Source organism: Archocentrus centrarchus, chromosome 7, assembly GCF_007364275.1.
Source record: "Archocentrus centrarchus isolate MPI-CPG fArcCen1 chromosome 7, fArcCen1, whole genome shotgun sequence".
In the NCBI taxonomy this organism is placed as follows: Eukaryota; Metazoa; Chordata; class Actinopteri; order Cichliformes; family Cichlidae; genus Archocentrus; species Archocentrus centrarchus.
Genome location: NC_044352.1, coordinates 37,489,160 through 37,510,823, shown reverse-complemented (window position 1 = coordinate 37,510,823; position 21,664 = coordinate 37,489,160). Strand labels below are relative to the sequence as shown.

The 21,664-nt window shown below is 43.0% G+C and overlaps 1 protein-coding gene and 1 long non-coding RNA gene across 2 annotated transcripts in view; both read right to left on the bottom strand.

Moving 5' to 3' along the window:
- LOC115783400 (voltage-gated potassium channel subunit beta-2-like) overlaps positions 1–15,688 on the bottom strand; it is a 123,487-nt gene extending 107,799 nt beyond the window's left edge. Inside the window, exon 1 of the mRNA XM_030734208.1 lies at positions 15,556–15,688. Within this exon, the coding sequence (XP_030590068.1) occupies positions 15,556–15,606 (51 nt within the window). The 5' untranslated portion in view covers positions 15,607–15,688. The remainder of the gene's footprint in view (positions 1–15,555) is intronic.
- A 3,499-nt stretch (positions 15,689–19,187) lies between these two features.
- LOC115783602 (uncharacterized) lies at positions 19,188–21,008 on the bottom strand. The gene is made up of 3 exons (XR_004020221.1): positions 20,273–21,008; positions 20,097–20,153; positions 19,188–19,787 (listed from the first exon to the last, which is right to left on the bottom strand). It is a non-coding gene; the product is annotated as an uncharacterized LOC115783602 (long non-coding RNA).
- Positions 21,009–21,664: the final 656 nt, after the last annotated feature.

The following is a 21,664-nucleotide window of genomic DNA, read 5'->3' as shown; positions in this document are numbered from 1 at the left end:
CAGAGATGAGATTCTTAGGCCACCAAGGCAGAAGCCTTCCACCACTTGGTTACGCCTAGAAATTCTATCCATAAAAAATAGGAACAGAATCTGTGACAAAGGGCAGTCCTGGCAAAGTCCAACACACACAGGAAATGAGTCTGGCTTACTGCCAGCAATATGGACCAGGCTGTCTCTGCAGTTGTACAGGGACTGAATGGCCTGCAACAATGGGCCAGACACCCCATACTCCTGCAGCACCTCCAGGATACACCTTGGGACATGGTCAAATGCCTTCGCCTAGTCCACAAAACACATGTAGACTGGATGGGCAAACTCTGACACACACTTCAATATCCTCGAGAGGATGAAGAGCTGATCCAGTGTTCCACAACCAGGATGAAATGTGCATTATTCTTCTAGAATCTGAAGTTCAACTAATAGACAGATCCTCCTTTCCAACCCCCCTGGTATTGACTTTACCAGGGAGGCTGAGGAGTGTGATGCCCCGATAGTTGGAGCACACCCTCTGTGCACTGTGAGCTGGAGGCCACTACCTGATGAAGCCAAGATGACCGCATCAGCCGCAAAGAGCAGAGATGAGATTCTGAGACAACCAGGGTGGAAGCCTTCTGCCACTTGGCTATGCCTAAAAATTCTGATCATAAAAATTATGAACAGAATCGGTGACAAAGGGTGGTCCTGACGAAGTCCAACACATACAGGAAATGATTCCAGCTTATTGCCATCAATATGGATCAAGCTCTTGCTGTGGTTGTACAGGGACCGAGTGGCCCTCAACAATGGACCAGACACCCCATTCTCTTGCAGCACCTCCCATAGGATACCCCAGGTGACACGGTCAGATGGCTTCTCCAGAGATAGATAGATAGATAGATAGATAGATAGATAGATAGATAGATAGATAGATAGATACTTTATTGATCCCTCAAGGGAAATTATGCAGAAATTCCAGTGGGAATGTCCTTGTGAGGATGAAAAGCTGGTCCACCATTCTGTGACCAGGATGAAAACTGCATTGTTCCTCTTGAATCCAAGGTTTGACTAATGGCTGGACCCTCCTTTCCAGCACCCTGGCATAGACCTTACTGGGGAGGCTGAGGATCCCCTGATAACAGGAGCACACCCTCCGCTCTCCCTTCTTAAAGATCTGGACCACCATCCCGTCTGCCAATCCAGTGGCAATGCCGCAGAGCTCCACACAGTGTTGCATAGGCATGTCAGCCAAGACAGCTCTACAACATTGTGAAGGCGTGTCAGTGGGATTAAGGAGGTCCTCAAAGGATTCCTTCCACCACCTGACTATAGCCTCAGTTGAAGTCAGCGGTGCCCCACCCACACTATAAACCGTGTGAGTAGAGCACCGCTTTCCCATCCTGAGTCAACAGTTTGCCAGAATTGCTTAAAGGCCTTCTGAAAGTCTCTCACCAAACTCCTCTCCCTCAAGATCTGGACCACCACACTGGTCTGCCGGTCCAGTGGCACTGCCCCAGATCTCCACACGATGTTGCAGAGGCGTGTCAACTAAGACAGCCCTACAACATCCAGAGCCTTCAGAAACTCAGAGTGAATCTCCCACACTCACCCGAGCCATGTTCTGCTTGGCCTACCAAAACCCGTCAGCTGCCTCCAGAGTCCCACAGGCTAACCGAGCCCCATCAGTCTCCTTCTTCAGCTTGATGGCTCCTTTCACCTCCGGTGACCACCATCTGGTTTGGGGATTACCACCACAACAGGCACCAACCACCTTGCATCCGCAGCTCTGAGCAGCAGCCTCAACAATGGAGGTGTGGAAGATGGTCCGTTAGGACTCAATGCCCTCAGCCTCCCTGCCTTCCATGTCCCAATAGCCAGTCTTGATTGCTGGGGATCAGTCCAGCAGGGCCTCTGTCCTTGGCCACCGCTTGACACACCAAACCACTACACTGCCTCCTGTGGAGGGTGGACCCATATCTTCTCTTCAGGCTCCGCCCAGCCTGGCACCACAGGCTAATGCCTGAGCTCTCTTGAGCTCCCTTCCAAGGCCTGGCTACAGGGTGGGTCCTCAATAACCCTATCCTGGGCAGGGTAACTTCGACAGCATTCCGAGGGAGACTGAGTACATTGAGTCTGAATGGACCATATTCCACACCTTCATTGTCGAGGCTGCTGCTTAGACCTGTGGCTGCAAGGTTGTTGGTGACTGTTGGGGTGGTAATCCTCCACACTGAGAGGAGCCAGTTGAGGTGGTTCGGGCATCTGACTAGGATGCCTCCTGGGTGCCTCTTAGGTGAGTTTTTCCAGGCATGTCTTACCAGGAAGAGGCCCCGGGGCAGACCCAGGACATGCTGGAGAGATTACATCTCTCAGCTGGCCTGGGAACACCAGCTCTGGGGAGAACACCCCAGAGCTAGAGGAGGTGTTTGGAGAGAGGGAGGACTGGGCTTCTCTCCTTAGGCTGCTGCCCCTGCAACCTGGCCCTGGATAAGTGGAAGAAGATGGATGGATGGTTGGTTGGTTGGTTGGTTGGCCAAACAGTATGTGCCTCTGTATTTTTCCTGGGTCTTCTCCCCAATAAGGAGTGACAACTTTAGCTGCATTTGCTACTTAAATAATTGGTTGTCTGAGTAGCGGAAAACCAAAAAATGACATGGCCTTTATTGATAATTAGGAAAGTCTCTGGTCTTGTTAGGAGATGGCATCCATCCCACTTTGGATGGAGCAGCACTCATTTATAGAAATCTGGCCAAATTTATTAAACTCCACACAACATGACTACCCAGGGTTGTAACCAGGAAGCGGAGTTGCAGCCTTACACACTCCTCTGCAGCTTCTCTTCTGTCATTCTCCCAAACCTCAATACCCATTGAGATGGTGCCTGCTCCCAGACCACCAAAAAAGAAATAAAAAATCAAAATACTGTTTAAGCATAAAGATTCACAAAGAAAGAACAATATAGTATCTTCAACTGTACCAAAAAGTAAAACAGGTAAATGTGGATTAGTAAATGATTTAATAATTGATCAACATACTGATTTAGTCTGCTCTACAGAGACCTGGTAACAATAGGATGAATACATTAGTTTAAAGGTCCCATGTAAGCATGCTGAAAATGACAGCCTCAACACTGCATTTGAGTCTCTCAAAATGTAAATGAGCCCACCATCATTTTAATCACACCCTGCCTCTTGGTCTTATCATTTCTTAATAACTTTAAAATTTACAATAAGGGATTGCACAGCAGTGGGGAATAAATTTCATTACAGTAGCTGACCTTCTGAAAGTCCTGTAGCTATGTTTAAAGATATACAGTAATTGTTATCACTGTTCTCTAGGTATTAAAGGTACTGTGCTGCAGTGGTTTGAATCATATCTATATCATATCATACCTTCTTTGTTTATAAAAACACTTTAAAAATATTAAACATATTAAACATTCAAAATAAACAAAAAACACGCAGTTTAAATTTAGGTCTTGTCGGATCCCCAGGAAAAAACATAAACTTTAAAAGTTTACAGTGATGGGGCCTCTCTAACATGCAAGGCAAGTTATTCCATAATTTAAGAGCAACAATAGAGAAAGCCCTGTCCCCTCTGAGCTTCCCTCCATACTTCCAGGAGCAGGTCTGCTGACCTGAGAGACTGACAAGGTATGTAGAGGTGAATAAGGCAGGGAGAGACTGTGCAAAGATTTTGAAACAAATAAAATGAACCTTAGTGAAGTGAGGCCAAGACAAAGGTTATGTGCTCTCTCTTTCAAGTTCCTGTCAAAAATCGTGAACCAGCTGCAGATGCGAGCCTGACTCCCACAAAAAGTGAGTTACAGTAGATGACAGATGAGATGACAGCATGGATCACTGTTTCAAAGTGCTGCCGAGAAAGAAAATATTTTACTGTTGCCAATCACTTTAAATGGTAAAAACTGGGCTTAACCAGGGACAGGATCAAGGGGGGAACCTGAGGGTTTAACATTGCCAAACACATCCTCTAAAAGTGAAAGAGTCACAGACTCAAGGTGAGTAAAAACAGCAGAGCAAGGGACAAAAACAGAGGGATCAGAATCAGGAGCTGTGATAAGAGGCCTGCTGATGGCAACCTTTTCAATAAAAAAAGTGTAGAAAATTATCACACATATCTGTGGGGTGGCTGTAGCTCAGGAAGTAGAGCAGGTCACCTACTGATCAGAAGGTCGGCGGCTCAATTCCTGGCTACTCCAGGCTGCATGCCAATGTATCCTTTTTTTTTTTTTTTTTTTTTTCTTGAGCTGTCATGTCTGGCAGTTTTCGCAATCGGAATGATAATCCGAAGGCATTATTGTACCAAACATATTTGCTTTTACAAGACGTGCTCTATAATTATTTTCTATAGGCTATCCTTGTTAATTGTATTTTTTAATTTTTTAATTTTATTTATTCTTGACAGATCTGACAGGTAGGGAAAGAAGAAGAGAGAGATGGAGAGCAAAAAGAAAAAGGGAAAAAAAGAAAAGGGGGGGCAGGAAAAAAAAAGAAGATAAAAGCTACACATACATACACCTTCATTCATATATATATATATATATATATATATATACACACACACATACAGTCTTGCTGTAGTTTGTAGTAATGTATATGTGTTCCTCTGTCATGGAACGTACTCAATAATGTGGGCAAGAAGGCGCAACCACCCTCCCACGGGATCCAGAGGCAGGCAGAGAAAGACCCAGGGGACCCGGGTCATCCACAGCCCACCAGGAGCACAGAAGACCCGAGACCACACATTCCAATGGCAACTGCGCGCACACCCCAGAGGAGGAAGACCCCAGACGGGGCCCCCACGGTCAATGGACAAGAGCCCAGAGAGCCAGAGGCAATGAGCAGCCCACCCCCTCGGCAGGCCGGTCCCCCCAGCATGAGCCGAGAATGCAGCCCCGAGGCCCCAGGCGCCCGGGAACTGCCTGACACCCAGCAGACACCCCCCCCCCGACGCCCCCCGAAGCGGGCCAGAAGCCACGCCAAGACATCTGGCCAATGTATCCTTGGGCAAGATACTTAACCCCATTTGCTCTCCAACGCAAGCATTGGAGTGTGAATGTGTGTGAATGTTAGATAATAAAAGCACTTAGCTTAGTTAATCGTGGAAGTGCTGGGTGTGCACGGGGTAAATGTAAACATGTTGTATAAGTGCTTTGAGTGCTCAGATAGCGTAGAAAAGTGCTATATAAGAACTAGACCATTTACCATATCAGGAGAAGTGTCTAAACAGGCATTCTGTGGAATATTAAGCACAGAGTCAGTAGTGTTAAATAACACATGTGGGGTTGTGGCTGTTGGAGAAAATAATATTTCCAAAATATTCCCTTTTTGCCTCTTTAACTGTGCTCTGGTAGTGGCGCGAGCAGTCTTCTAAAGTTTGAAGAGACACCTGCAGTTTATCCTTTTTCCACCTGCGTTCAGCTCGGTAACATTCCCTCCTGACAGCATGAGCTCTGTCATTAAACCAAGACTCAGGTTTATTCCAGGCTGACTGGTTTTTAATGGAGCCACCGACTCCAGGACGGTTTGACAGGAAGAATAGAACCAAGAAATAAGCTCCTCTGTATCAAAGGAGAAAAAGTCAGAAGGAACACAGAGCTGATGAAAAGCAGTAGAAAACTGACCGGCAGTGGAAGGGTTAATAGCCGATGGTCAATACAAAAAGAGGAGGTCCGCACACCAAAGAGCTGCTTGGAAAATTTTAATCCATCAACGTTAAACCAGGTATGTTTCTTCTTCTTCAGACTTCAGACAAGGTAATGCTACACACCTGTTTATATAACCGCCTGTCACCAAGAAGTTGAGTGACAGGTGCCCTTCAATGTCCAAGAAAAAAATAGGACAAAAAGAACACTAGCAATCATGGATGTTAAGTTGAGGTTACTTTATTTGTACCCGAGAGGTAAATTTGTTGTGCAGTACAGTGAGTCGGTTTATAACAATACAGACATGATTAAAAGACTAAGACAAAACATGTTAAAAACAAACACCACATATAAAAACAAATGGAATAAAAAACAACACATGATGAGACATAAAACATAGTAAAAAACACAGCAAGGGGTTGAAATTTGTTAAAACTTATGGCCATGGGAACAAAACTGCTTTTAAAACGCTTGGTTTTACATTTGGGCATTTTTATATCTGCGTCCTGACGGGAGAAGTTGGAACTCAGGGTGCAAAGGGTGGAAGTGTCCTTTAAGACTGATCTGGAGATCCTCTGTACCTGCCCAGAGTACAGAGACTTTAACTGCAGCTCTCCTGTCAGCTTACTGCACCACTTTACTATATGGTTCAGGTAATTCTTATTTTTAAGAGACAGATTACCGAACCATGCCACCAAGCAAAAGGATAAAACTGATTCAATAAAAGCAGATAAAACAGGGTCAGCAGTGTTTTATCAAAATTAAAAGAAGACAGTTTCCTGAGGCAATGGAGACGCTGACTCGCTTTTTTATAAACGGCTTCACAGTTTGCCTCAAAAGTCAGTTTACTGTCAATAATTGTGCCGATATTTATATGTTTCGACACATTCTACCACCTGACCCTTTATAACAGTGAGTTCCTGTGCCTGAGTGAGTTTCCTAGAATCAATGAGCATATCATTAGTTTTTTAGATATTCATCTGCAGAAAAGATTCATCACAGCACTGAACAAAGTCCTCGACGACTGGACCGTGGTGAGTCTCATTACCCATCAGCAGACTGACAATAACTGAATCATCTGCATACTTTAAAATGAATCTGTCCTCCTGCTGCTGTGACACATGTTTGTATAGAGAATGAACAGGAGAGGTGACAGAACATCCCTGTGGAGAGCCGGTGGAGGAACAGACCTGATCAGACAGAGTGCCATTCACTCTCACTCTCTATATTCTGTTTGTTAAAAAATCTGAAATCCAACCCACAAGATTAAAACTTAGATTAAAATGTTCTAAATGTCTTTGAGTGAGAATGTGGAGTTGAATGGTATTAAAAGCAGATGAAAAATCAATGAATAAAAGCCTTGCATGCGTTTCCCTCGAGGTGTTTAAGAAGCAGGTTCATTAAGGTGACTGTGGCATCCTCTACTCCTCGGTGTGGTCTGTAAGCAAACTGCAGAGGATCTAGGTCACACTCTGTCTTCTTTAAAATTTCAAACTTCACCAGTTTTTCAAAAGATTTCATCACAATGGATGTCAGTGCAATGGGTCTAAAATCATTTAAAGTTTTTGGACGGTTATTCTTTGGGACAGGGACGACTACAGCATCCTTCCAGCATTGGGGACATGCTGAGTCTGTAAAGACTTATTAAAAATACACTGCTCAAAAAAATAAAGGGAACACTCAAATAACACATCCTAGATCTGAATGAATGAAATACTCTCCTTGAATACTTTGTTCTGTACAAAATTGAATGTGTTGACAACAAAATCACACAAAAATCATCAATGGAAATCAAATTTATTAACCAATGGAGGCCTGGATTTGGAGTCACACACAAAATTAAAGTGGAAAAACACACTACAGGCTGATCCAACTTTGATGTAATGTCCTTAAAACAAGTCAAAATGAGGCTCAGTATTGTGTGTTGCCTCCACGTGCCTGTATGGTAAATGGTAAATGGACTAGTTCTTATATAGCGCTTTTCTACTCAGTCAGAGCACTCAAAGCGCTTATACAACACGTTTTTTACATTTACCCATGCACACCCATTCATACAAGCACTTCCATGTTAACTAAGCTAAGTGCTTTTTAATGATATAACATCCACACACATTCACACTCCAACGGAACGGTCGGAGAGCAACTTGGGGTTAAGTATCTTGCCCAAGGATACATTGGCATGTAGCCTGGAATAGCCAGGAATCAAACCCCTGACCTTCCGATCAGTAGGTGACCTGCTCTACCTACTGAGCTACAGCCACCCCATACAGCCTGTATGACCTCTCTACAACACCTGGGCATGCTCCTGATGAGGTGGCGGATGGTCTCCTGAGGGATCTCCTCCCAGACCTGGACTAAAGCATCCGCCAACTCCTGGACAGTCTGTGGTGCAACGTGACGTTGGTGGATGGAGCGAGACATGATGTCCCAGATATGCTCAATGGGATTCAGGTCTGGGGAACGGGCGGGCCAGTCCATAGCTTCAATGCCTTCATCTTGCAGGAACTGCTGACACACTCCAGCCACATGAGGTCTAGCATTGTCCTGCATTAGGAGGAACCCAGGGCCAACCGCACCAGCATATGGTCTCCACGACTCCTGGTGTACTGGCCTGTCTCCTGGTAGCACCTCCAGCCTCTGGACACTACGCTGACAGACACAGCAAACCTTCTTGCCACAGCTCGCATTGATGTGCCATCCTGGATGAGCTGCACTACCTGAGCCACTTGTGTGGGTTGTAGAGTCCATCTCATGCTACCACGAGTGTGAAAGCACCACCAACATTCAAAAGTAATAAAAACAGCCAGAAAGCATAGGTACTGAGAAGTGGTCTGTGGTCCCCACCTGCAGAACCACTCCTTTATTGAGTGTGTCTTGCTAATTGCCAGTAATTTCCACCTGTTGTCTATTCCATTTGCACAACAGCATGTGAAACAGCAGTGTTGCTTCCTAAGTGGACAGTTTGATTTCACAGAAGTTTGATTTACTTGGAGTTATATTGTGGTGTTTGAGTGTTCCCTTTATTTTTTTGAGCAGTGTAGTCTGAATCTTCCCAAAGTAAGTGAAATCATCTGCCAGTGCAGTTAGATAATTACACTTGGTAAGATCATTGAAATAAGACAAAATACCTGGTGTTTAGAATGACTAGATAAAGTTGATTGGTACTGTATATAAATGGTAATATGGACTATAGTTCCGATATAGTTCTTTTTGAAACATTTTATGCAACACGTTTGCATTCACCAACTCACACACCCATTCATACAAGCCTTTTTTTCTACATCTAAGTGCTTTTTTCTATCTACATTCACACACACATTCACACTCCGATAAATACATCAGGAGAAACTAGTGGTTCAATATCTTGCCCAAGCAAACTTTGGCATGTACACTGGAGCAGCCAGGAATCAAACCACCAACCTTCCAATTAGTAGATGACCTGCTCTACCTCCTAGTTCCCACATTCACTACCTCCTATCATCTTCACCCTGCCTCCCTATCATTCACACACGTATTCTGACTTGCTCCTGCTGACCTTCGTTCCTCTTTTCTCCAGTACAGACCTCCACTGCTACAGGATTTCTTCCACCTGCTCTCTACTCTCACTACAGATAACACTGTTATTCACAAACATCATAGCCCATAGAGACTTCTGCCTGACCTCATCTGTCAACCTGTCCTTCAGTATCCCAAGTATCCTTGGGCAAATTACTGAATCTCACATTGTCCCAATACATCCATTGGCATGTGAATATTAGACACGTTTTTGCTTAGTTGTAGAAAGAAACGCTTGTATGTACAACATAAAAGTTAAAATGGAGTCCCCACCCCAGCCCTTAAATCAGAGTCTAGCCAAATGTTTTCAGTCAGAAGCATTATTTAATAATAATAATTAAAGCCGCAAGTGGCGATGATCGGGCCCTCGCACCTGGGGTGTGTCAACCCATGGTACGCTCGAGCCGTGCCGCCCTTGGAGGTTTTTTGATCATGATGGTGTACAGAATATCTGTAACCAATTTCATTTATTTGCGGGAAACTATATCTTCTGCTCTCCATTTATACCCAATGCAATATTTGGAGGGTGGTCACGACTCCAGCGTGCAAAATGGGGCATGGGTCTGATTGACTTTTTTAATCTGGTTGATGTCAAGAGTGTCTGTAACCAATTTACAAAATTTTTTGCTCTCCATATAAACCCAATGCAGTTTTTGGGATCTGGTCATGGCTGTGGCGTGCAAAATAGAGCACGGGTCTCACTGACTTTTTTTGATCAGGATGATTTCAGAAGTGTTGAAACAAATTTTCATGCATTTCAGAGAAAATACATTCAGAGAAACTAATTCTGTGGACTGTCATCAAATTTTCTTTTGCTTCTGTAGGGGGCGCTATTGCACCTATAGCATTGAATCCATAGTTATGTTCAGCCTGAGATTGCACATGAGTGATTACATTTTTAGGCTGATCGGGCAAAGCATGTGTGAACGAGTGTGGAAACAATTTTGTGTAAAGGGAGAACAACAAAGGCCAAATTCAACGGCCTGATGTGACAAGGCCGTTGAATATTCTACAAAACCATAAATAACTTTTGATGGGCTCCTTGTCTAGATGATCTGGAGCAATGCCCTAGGAGATGTTTTAAATAGCAGGCCTGAAAATGGCTAAAACTGACACCAACTGAAAATTGAAAATGGCTGACTTCCTGTAGGGTTTCGGGTATGGATCCAAGAGACTTTTTTGTACATCTTACGATGTTACATGAGCCTGCACAATTTCAGATATGTAGATAAAATGTAGCTCTGGCGTGACGCAAAAAACATGGTATTTCATGATATTTCCAGGTCCCACTAGGTGGCGCTCTAAGACTTAGGGACTTTATGCATATCATTGTGTTCAGAGCGGGAGGCATATCAAACCACTAAAGTTTGACTCAGATTGGGCAATGTGGCTTTGAGTTACTGGCATTTATGTCTTCATGGTGAAACATCAAATTTTGCCATCCTGCCAGGGTCACACCCTTTGGCAAAAACTCACAGTTTTGAAAACAATGTACGACCAAGTCCTTAAGGCTTTTCAGGGGAAATTTGAGATGGCTCTGTTCAACCACCTTGGAGCTGTACCTCAAAGTGTCAAACATGACATTTCCTATACCCACTAGGTGGTGTTGCGACTGTCAGTAAATATTATCATATGTATGGGTTCGGGGGCAGACCGTCATCCTACTGAAGAAGTTTGATCCAGATTGGATAATGTAGGTTTGAATGAGAGGCGATCAAACGTTCCTGGCGAATGATCGAAATTCACTGTGGTGTCACGGCCATGCCCTCTGGTGAAAACTCACCATTTTTTAAATTTAGATTCCCCCTGGTGTGTAGATAAGACAAAATAAATATGAAGTTGATAACATCCAAAACCTCTGAGTTATTAGAGAGAGTATGAGGGCAGGAAATCACTAAAATCACCCATTTAATTAAAAATGGTGGACTTCCTGTTGGGTTTAGGGCATTGGACCCTGATGTCTTTTCATACATGTATGTGAAACACAGCAGTGGGAATTGAACTAAAGGTGGCGCTGTAGAGCCATTTTGAAAGGGCCATGCCTGAAACCATTAAAATACTCAAATTTTCTCAAGACCGGACGTGCAAAATTTCATGAGTTTTTGAGCATGTTTAGGCCCTCAAAAAAGCAATTAATTTGCATAAATGTCCAAAGCAATTCCAATGGGGCCTTCGCACAGTTTGTGCTCGGGCCCTAAACAGGGGAAGCAAAACTAAACACAAAGCACAGGGAACACGAGACTGTCAAAATAAAACAGGAAGTGACTCACCACAATGCACACGAATACTTAACAGAACATGAGGGCTAGGATACACAGAGGGAACCTAAACACCACACAAGGAACCACCAGAAGGGACACTAAACACAAAAAGGGTCAGGACACAGGGAAGACAAGGACCCAGGAAAACGGAATGAAAAGCAATAACTAACTCAAAGCTGGCATACAGAACTACAACAAAACAGAACTTCACAAAAAGAATTCAAAACACTGGCCACCGGCCCAGGACCATGACACAAGGATTTTGAGGTTTTCTATCGAACTGATTGAAAAGTATTACATTTGGGCTTGATAATGGATTTTTTGTGAGCTGATGTCAAGGATGAATATTTTTTCAACATACAGCCACATTACACTGAATTTCGAATTATTCAGTTATGTGAGCTTTCCCTCTCCCATCATTTTATTCCAGGCCAAACATTTAAAAGGTTTATGACACAAAAATCCCATCTAATAGTTGACTAACACACTTGAGGACATATTAGGAGAAAAAGAGGAACCTTTATTTTACATCAAGGCATTTGTTATTCTCTGTTTATACATATGATGCACCCTTCTCGGGATCAGCATTTGTAACCACTTCTCAGCAGAAGATAACCTCATCTCCCTAAAACACAACACTCTGTTTAATCCATCCATTTTCTTCCACTTATCTGGAAGAAAATCAATCCTAGGTCAAGGTGTCCCCAGGCCAGCCAAGAGATATAATCTCTTCAGCATGTCCTGGGTCTGCCCCGGGGCCTCCTCCCGGTATGACATACCGGACACCTCACTCAATCCTAGTCAGATGACCGAACCACCTCAACTGGCTACTTTCGATGTGGAGGAGCAGCAGCTGTACTTTGAGCCCCTCGTGAATGGCTGCAATGCTCACCCTATCTCTAAGGGAGAGGCCAGCCACCCTTCGGAGGAAGCTCATTTCTCGTATTCATAATCTTGTTCTTTCAGTCACTACCCAGAGCTCATGCCCATAGGTGAGGGTGGGGATGTGGACTGACCAGTAAGTCGACTGCTTAGCTTTTGCACTCAGCTACCTCTTCACCGCCACGGACCGATGCAGCGTCCACATCACTGCAGACACAGCTCCAATCTGTGTGTGAATCTCCCACTTTCTTCTCCCATCACTTGTGAACAAGACCCCAAGATAATTAAACTCCTCCAGTTGGGGTAGTAACCCCTAAGCCAGAGTTGAATATCTCATGGACTGGGGCCTCTGCCAGGTGTTCCCTGCGAACCCACACAATACGTTTAGGTACACTGGGTCTGTCCAACATCCTCCCCACCACCTGATCCAACTCATCACCAGGTGGTGATCAGCTGACAACTCAGCTCCTCTCTTCACCTGAGTGTCCAGAACATATGGCCACAGATTTGATGGTACGATACGAAATCGATCATCAGCCTGTGACCTAGAATGTCCTGGTGCCATGTGCACTTATGTACATCCTAATGTGTGAACATGGTGCATGTTCTGGGAAAACTGTGGTTTGCACAGAAGTCCAATAACAAAACACCATTTGGGTTCACATGCAGCAGGCTGTTCCTCCCAATCACGCCCCTCCAGGTCTCACTGTAATTGCCCACGTGAGGATTGAAGTCTCCCAGCAGGACGATGGAATCATAAATAAAATACCTCAGGTTAAATATTTGATATGTTTTCTATATTCTAATGTAAATATGGATTTTTTTTTTTTTGGGGGGGGGGGGGGGTTGCAAATCTTTTTATTCAGATAAAGAGAAGAAAATGGATGGAGGGATGGAAAAATCTCATTTTGAATTTTGATAGCAGTAACAGGTCTCAAAAAAGTTGGGAGACAGTGACAACTGGCTGGAAAGGTGAGCAGCATTAAAAGGAAACAGCTGGAGGAACATTTTGCAGCTAATCAGGTTAAATGGCAACAGAACAGTGACATGACTGGGAATAAAAAGAGCTTCTTAGAGAGGCGCAGTTTCTCAGAAGTAAAGATGGACACAAATGCAGAAAAAAACTGTCTAAAAATTGGGGGACAATTTCAAAATAACTGTGAGAACTTCAAGTATGTTATCATCTACAGTACAGAATTGTCAAGCCGGGCTGTGTGTCCCAAACTCATATACATATACACGAGTACACATATATTTAAAGTAGCTTTAATACTGAGTTCATCAACAAAATACTCCAAGAAGCAGAACAAGGGCAAATGATCCAAAACCCAAGAAGCTCCAGGCAAACATAACCAAAGAACACACAACCATGAGGGGATGATGCAACAAAGAGCAGGTAAACTGAGGCAATACATACACATACACCAGGTAATTATGGAGATGGAAAACAGGGAACACAGCTGAGACTCACTGCAAAAACAAAGCCAAGAAAGCAAAACTAAACACAGCACACAAGAGATGAGACACTATTAAAATAAGACAGGAAGTAACTAACACAGAGACACAGACTCAAACATCCCAACTTGACCAAAGACAGAAAGGTAAACAAACAGGGAGACAAGACTAGGGCAGACTGAAAGACACTAACATCAAAAAACAAGGAACCAAGATAAATTCAGAAGCACAAGAAAATATTTTATACTCAATGGACTAGAAATAGAACCCAAACATAAAGCACACCTCAAAAACACAAAAGCTCAAAACTCATGGTCTCTGAGTTTTTGCCCCAGACAATAATATAATCAAAGGATCCCAAGAATCTGGAGAAACCTGTATGCGGAAGACAAGGGACAAGTCCACAAATCAATATTGGATGTCCGTGATCTTCGAGCACTCCTTCAGGCTTTGTACTGCAGGATTCCAGGTGCTGAGCTGGCCTGGCTACAGCCAAGACCTATCACCAATTGAAAACATTTAATGCATCTCTGTTCCAACCTTTTCAAGGCATGCCATCAAATTGAAAGTAATCTTTTCCTTGAAATAATACATTTTCTCATTTAAAATATTTTTATGTAGTGAATAAAATATGGGTTTATGACATTTGCTAATCACTCCATTTTGTTTATATTTTACACAGTGACCACTTCTTTGGAATTGAGTTTGTAGCTAAGACAGCTGGTCCTGTCTCCCTCCAACAACCACCAAATGTTTGCAGCAGATGACTGCCCCTCCCTGAGCCTGGTTCTGCTGGAGGTTTCTTCCTGTTAAAAGGGAGTTTTTCCTTCCTACTGTCACCAAGTGCTGCTCATAGGGGTTATCTGATTGTTGGAGTTTCCTTTCTATTTTTGTCTTTATCCTACAAAAATAGAAAGGAAACTTACAATATAAAAATCTTACAGTATAAAGCACGTTGAAGCAAGTGTTGATGGGATTTGGCTCTATATAAATAAAGTAAAATTGAATTGAATTGTCTTAATTTTTTAAGTAGTCACAGGTCTGCCATCAACAAATAAGCACTGCAGTGTTTATAGAGTGGTAATACACAAGGGCAGCTAAAGAGCGATCCTTTAGTCTCACTCACTGAATTAGTTTGATTCCAATTTTCATTTTTCATTAACTTATTTATTAAAATTTAAACTTGAACAAACAGACCAACTGCAAGAAACCAGCAAACACAAAGAAACTGACCCACAAACTGTTCCTCCTATTCCATCTGCTGCTTCAGGAGACTCCTGAGCAAACACACCGAGTGACGAGACTAAGAAACAGAAGATACAACTCATAAATGAGGAGTGTTTTATCATGGTTTATGTCTGTATATTATTAAAATTAAATTTTACTCATATACAGGTACACTGCAAGGCAAGCTTGTGACTGTTAACTTCATGAACCCACACAGCAAAATAGAACAATAGTACATCTGTAAATTTCAATGAAATCCAACCTTTACTATAGTATAGACCATTCAAATCAAATAAAGGGCACCATCTCTGCTTTCTGTTTTATTTTTAACCCACTGTACGACTATCTGAAAATCCTCAGTCACTCAATAATTTAATAACCTCTTTTCTCATGCTTATGATGATGTACCACCATCTTCTGTGTTTTCGCACATTTATGGAGTATTCCAGAGAAAGGCTATGTAAATCAACATCATGGAACATCAGTCTTTTTTTTAATCTTATTGTCAATGAATATATCCTAAACACTACTTACCCGAGACGTTGGTGTTCGGCCGATATATGGATTCTGGACTACACTGCTCATGATAGAGATCACGATTGACAGATATAGCAGGATTTTTTACTCAGCCTAATGCCATGGGTTTCTGGACTGCTTTAAAAGTAATTACTGAACAAGTTAACATGGCTTTCTACTCCCTCCTACTTGGTCACATGGTACACAGAGAGCCCTATAACCTACCCTGTCTGCATTGCAGTGGGCAAAAAATAATCTCACAAGTAAATTATTTAATAGCACTAAAACCAGCATCTACACTAAAAGCTTGTGATTGCAACAGGACTGCATGCTAAAGCCCTGCCATTTTGCTTGTCTCTACAGTAATCTGTGTGTGTGTGTGTGTGTGTGTGTGTGTGTGTGTGTGTGTGTGCGCGTGTGTGTGTGTGTGTGTGTGTGCGTGTGTGTGTGTGTGTGTGTGTGTGTGTGTGTGTTTAAACTAACAATATGAACATATCTCTGTTCACCAATATTTGACAAATCTGAAAAATTATGGGTTTTTGTGATTTGACGGTCTGTCAGCCACACTGTATTGTATAAGAAGTATCATTGTGGATTAGCTGACATATATGTAACTTGAGTAAATGTAGAATGCAGTCTTAAATGATGATTTAATTTATTAAATGGACTGGTTTATATAGCACTTTTCTGCTCTGCTTGTATTCAAAGCGCTTTATACAAATTGCCTCATTCACCCATTCACTTTTTTTTCCTATACCTAAATGCTCTCTGTCTAAAATTCACGTTCCAATGGACACATTGGAGAGCAATTTGGGGTTCAGTATCTTGCCCTTTGGCACGCAGGCTGAAGAAGCCAGGGACCAAACCACCAACTTGCTAATTAGTCTGTGACCTGTTCTACCTACTGAGCTACAGCCACCCCATAGATTGCCACTGTTAAATGTTCAAATGGACTTGTACTTATATAGGACAACAGGAGTAACGTGACGTCCACACGAGCACCACTGCTTGAACTGGCCTTGCAACACTCTCTCTCCTCTGGCATCTCCTCTCTGCCTCTTTATATCCGGTGTCCTTAATTATGATGGGAGATGCCCTGGCTGTGGAGAGAGAGAGAGACCGCAGAGCGATCCCACCCACACAGCAATAACAATACAGCACACAGCCGTAACACCCCCACCCACAAGAATGAACACCAGATAGGCAGGTCCACACAGGGAGTCAGCAGTGGGATACCTGACCTGGTGTTTATTAAACTTTCGAAAATAGCCAACAGGACGGCTGATTCCATGGGCAGCGGAGTAGAATTGCTTGGAGAAACACGGGGCAGCAAAAACAGGAGAGCTAAAGAGGAGCGCTTTAACGCACTCTAAAAGCATGCTGGTAACGCACATCATCGTCAGCAATACTTATCTTCCAGTCCTTGGAATGGATTCCCAACAACAGAGCTGAGGTGGAGTGGGGCAGCAGGAACCTCCTGGTTTGGTTTGCATGTAACCTGGCAAACGGTAAATGTTTGAACGAAATGCATGGCATCAGTTTTCAAACCTGGCCAGAAAAAATGTCGAAGCACTCGGCCGTGCGTTTTTGTGATCAGAGCTTCATCTTCTATCAGATGAGAGGGCGAGCAGGTGCTTTTTCTATTTGGGTTGGTCACAGCACTGGCACTCCCACCAACCCCATCACTCAGGCCACCTTCTCCAGTAAACTCTGCCGCCAGCCAGGAGTCTGTTAAGTCAGCATCCTCTACCAATTTCTGTGACTGGGCACGAGTAAGGACGTTAGCAGGAATCATAAATGGAAGACAGCTGTAAACCTCATCAAGTACGGACACTGGGGTGTTTGTTATGTCAGGGTCCAGGTGTACTTTACTTCCCGCTATGTCATTCCCCACGACAAAGTCCATGCCCTTAATTGCGAAAGACAATCGAACAGCAACATTAAACCAACCGCAGACTAAGTTAGATTTGACATACACACGATGCAGGGGAGCCTGCACGTATCCCGACTCTACTCCCTGTATCATTATGCTAGCTTGACAAGAGGACGCCTCATTCACAGGCAGGATATCGGCTATACCGATGACTATACCAACTGTCCACTTCTGTTCAGTTGTAACAACACTAATTTAATGAGTAGGCTACAATGACTTCCTGTGTCAGCATGTATTCAGGTAGTTTTGGCAGGTATCAGCAGTTGTGACATGATGGTCTGTCAGTGAGGGTCACTTGTGGATGAAGCTACAAAACACAGTGTCACAGAAAGGACGTGTCCCTGCGAAGCAGAGAGGAGGAAAAAGAGAAGATTACAGGAAGAAGAAAGACAAAGGTATGTTTCCATAAGTAGTTACAACACGTTTAGATGATAACCAACTCCAAACGTAGTTAGCTGGCTAGGTATGGTTTTTATCATGTCGCAATAGCGCTATGAAAAAAACGCAACTTGTCATTGAATTTTTGTCTTTTTCTGGTAATTCTCAGTTGACTTCTTAGTTTATCTTTCTGAGTTCTGTTCTTGGCTGTTGTTCACTTTATATTTAATCCTGTTGCAGTTTTCAGGGTTCCTGTGTTCCTGGCTCTGTTTGGCATTTTATTGTTTCTGGTTTGTTCTCCTGTTAAGTGGATTTAGTCCTGGTCTCTGTTCCTTGTGGTGTAGTTTAAGTCCCCGTCTTGTCTCTAGTTACTCGGTATGATCTTATTCCTCTAGTGTGGGGGTTGTAGTCCCTCAGTGTGTCTGCTTCCCTGTGTTGTATCAAGTCATTTGTTTCCATTGTCTACTTCCTGTTTTACTTTGGCAGTCCTTTGTATTGTTGTATTCGGTTTTACTCCCTTGGTCTTGTTCAGCTGTGCTCCCTGGTATCTCCCTGATTACCTCGTCTGTATATATTGTCTGTATCCTGTTTTTTGTCATGTAGTCTCACTCAGGTGGTGGGTCAGTGGTTCAGTGGACAGGACATGGTAGCTGGGCAAATCTTGGCTTTATTCATGCGTGCATGTGGAGATGTAAGTAACTGCATTTGTGAGCTGTGGTGGTTTAATCTGTCTCACTCACTGTTTGTGTGGTGACAGCATTGTTGTTTTCTCACTGTAGTCAGGTTGCATGGATAGACTACTGGACCTCACTTTTATGCCTTTGTACTCTTTGGGTACTTCCACCATGCCATTTGGTGGTGTAACAGTGTAATAACGTACTTCCTGCACTTCTTGTAGCACTGGGCCCAATTGTTGACCGTTTGTGTTAAATACTATTCCAATGATTCTCAGCAATTCTGCATGCTGAATAATTATTAATTACATATTAGAAATAATAATAATAATAATTTACTAGTCTGTAACTAGGTGCATTTGCATAGTTATGCAAAAATATACATCTTTTGGATAAAAACAGTCCAACATGTCCAAAAGCAGGTCAAACACCCTAAATCACATATTTCCTAAAAAGCCTATGCCCTCTAGATTGCATTGATACTTATCCCACCCTCTTCAATGTCATGGACATGAAATAGTTTTACAATGTGTATCATACTGAAATACAGCTTTATCTATCTATGAAGCCAGATGACACATGTAACCACCTAAGTTACTTATAGAGAAATCTCACCTCAGGATTTTCCTTCCAAGACTTAAGGTAAGGAAGCTTAATTGATTTGGGCCAGAAGGTTCGGCCACAGGAAGGAGGTGTGAAAAGAATGAGACTCGAACACAGGTTATGGTTTTGAAAAGTTGCCGGCTTGTGTATTTTAAAGAAAATATATTGTAACAAATGAAATAAATTTTAAATAAAAGTTTCTCTTCGGTACCAGTAATCTTATTTTACAATCACAGTCACTTTCAAAATTTTCCCGGGTGCACCCTTCTAAATTCACAACTTAGGCTTTAGTTCAAAACAAAACCATTCCAATAACAAATATCACACTGCTTCGATCTCACCAGCTGTATGCAACAGAACCTTATTTTGGAGGGGTGTTTCCAATCTGTCCACACCAGGTCCGCCTCCTGCCTGTGGGAGTGTACTGAGTCCGTAGAAGTCCTTAAAGCGTCTAAAAGTCCAGGGGAACGTCAGTGTATGTGTGTGTGTGTGTGTGAAAGAGGACAGCAGGTGCAGAATGGTGTGGCAGAGATCCTTGTCGCAGCTGGCCTACCGCACTGTGCAGGGCAGCACGGGAAGAAGTTGTCTGGTTCGTCTGTGGGATTGGCTCGCCATCACATCACAAATAAAACAAACCAAGGAAAAGAAAAAAAAAACCTGACCTGTCAACGACAGCGTCATGAAGTACAATGAGTTTTCATTAACCACAATTCACAATTTGTTAGCAAAAGTAACATTAACCATGTATACAATTTAAAATGAATTAGTGCAAAATGCAATAACCGTAGCATGGGTTTTAACTGTTTCCTCAGGCTCAAAAGATTAAATATTTACAATCTCAATCACATTCTTAATAAAAAAACAGAACTTACTATTGTAAACCTTTTTCTTTGATAAATTTTAAAATACTTTACTCACACTGAACTCAAAAATTGCAAATAAGCCAGGAACAAGTAAAATAATTTGCTCACCGATCTCACGAGAGGACAGCGCAACACAAAATGGCGCCGCCTCCGACCTCTGACTCTCTACAACCAGAAATACAGAGGGAACCGATCGAGTTAACATTCGTGAGCTCAATGCATCACTCCAGCAGTTTATATGCACAAAATCATGCTTAGCATTGGTAACGTTGCTAACTACTTACTATATATCGCTTTTTGTGCTCTTTTTTCAATGAATCTCCGTCTCCCTTTTCCTTAACAGCTCGCTCAGCATCGGAGTCGCAGCCGGAAAGACAGAGGAAAGCCCGCCCCCCGCGAAGGAAGTGGTGGGCGGGGCAATGCGCCACTAGGCAGCAGCCCATTGGCTAAAGCGATGCATGTGTTTTTTTTCCTTTCAGCTACTGATTATAACAAAAATCGACCATAAATAAAACATAACTGTTAAACCAAAAGCATTTTTAATGTTTATGAGGGTCAAGGGCATTTTTTATTAAAGCCCTATTTAAATGTGGGTTACACCCTCCCCACTTTGATGGTATGCACGTCCCTGTGCATTCGAATGGTTAAGCTGTTGCATAGAGTTTGCAATAGCTTCATTTAGGCTATTAAACACTGCATTAACAACATGCAGTAAGGGGTTACCTAATGTTGAATACTGCAACCTTTCTGGTCTCTGATGTGACCTTTGAGATCGACGAGGGACGTCTTGAGTTTCTTGAGAGCTAAGTGATGAACCAGATGAACTAGGTTGCTCAACAATAACTGTTTCCTGTTCACTGAGACACTCTGACAGTGTCACATTTCCATTTGGCAGAACTTGTTCACTAGTCTGCTGGTTTTCCTCCATAGGATCCTCAACTTGAATATCATGTTCCACAGATCCAGGTTCAGGTAAGCTTACACCATTAGGTGAGTTTTCACATTCCTTGATCTTCTCCGTTTGTTTGTCTCTGTCTGTTGGATTGTCACATTCGGTAGGATTGTCACATTCGGTAGGATTGTCACATCCGGTAGGATTGTCACATTCGGTGTTAGGGAATCGTTCAGTTAAGTTGACATGTTCGGTGGGTACAACAAGAGTTGGCGACATTTCAGGTGGTTTGGCAGAAGGAAAAGAGGACACGGGTATCCAGGTAGGTATCGGTGAGTACTCTGACTCTGATTCATAGTCACTCTCACCCTCCTCGACAACAGTTTGCCTTGTCTTGCGCTTAGTCTGCGGCTTCTGGGAACTCCTTTCTGTTAGATCTGCGGTGGGTACAAAATTGCAAGGGAGAAGCAAGTCTCGGTGTAGTGTTCGGACTGGTCTCTCTTTCCCTTCCGGTTTAACTGTATAGACCGGTAGTTCACCTGCTTTCTTCAGGACCACATGAACATCATTCTCCCATCTGTTTGCCAGCTTATGCTTTCCTCTCAGTCTGACATTACGAACGAGGACTCTGTCACCCACTTCGAGAGTTGAGTCAACCACTTGTTTGTCGAAGCGTGTTTTATTACGCTCAGCGTTCTTTTGTGCGTTTGAGGTTGCAATCTTAAAACTTTCCTCCAATCTATGCTTCAGATCACTGACATACTGTGAGTGTGACTTCTTCTGA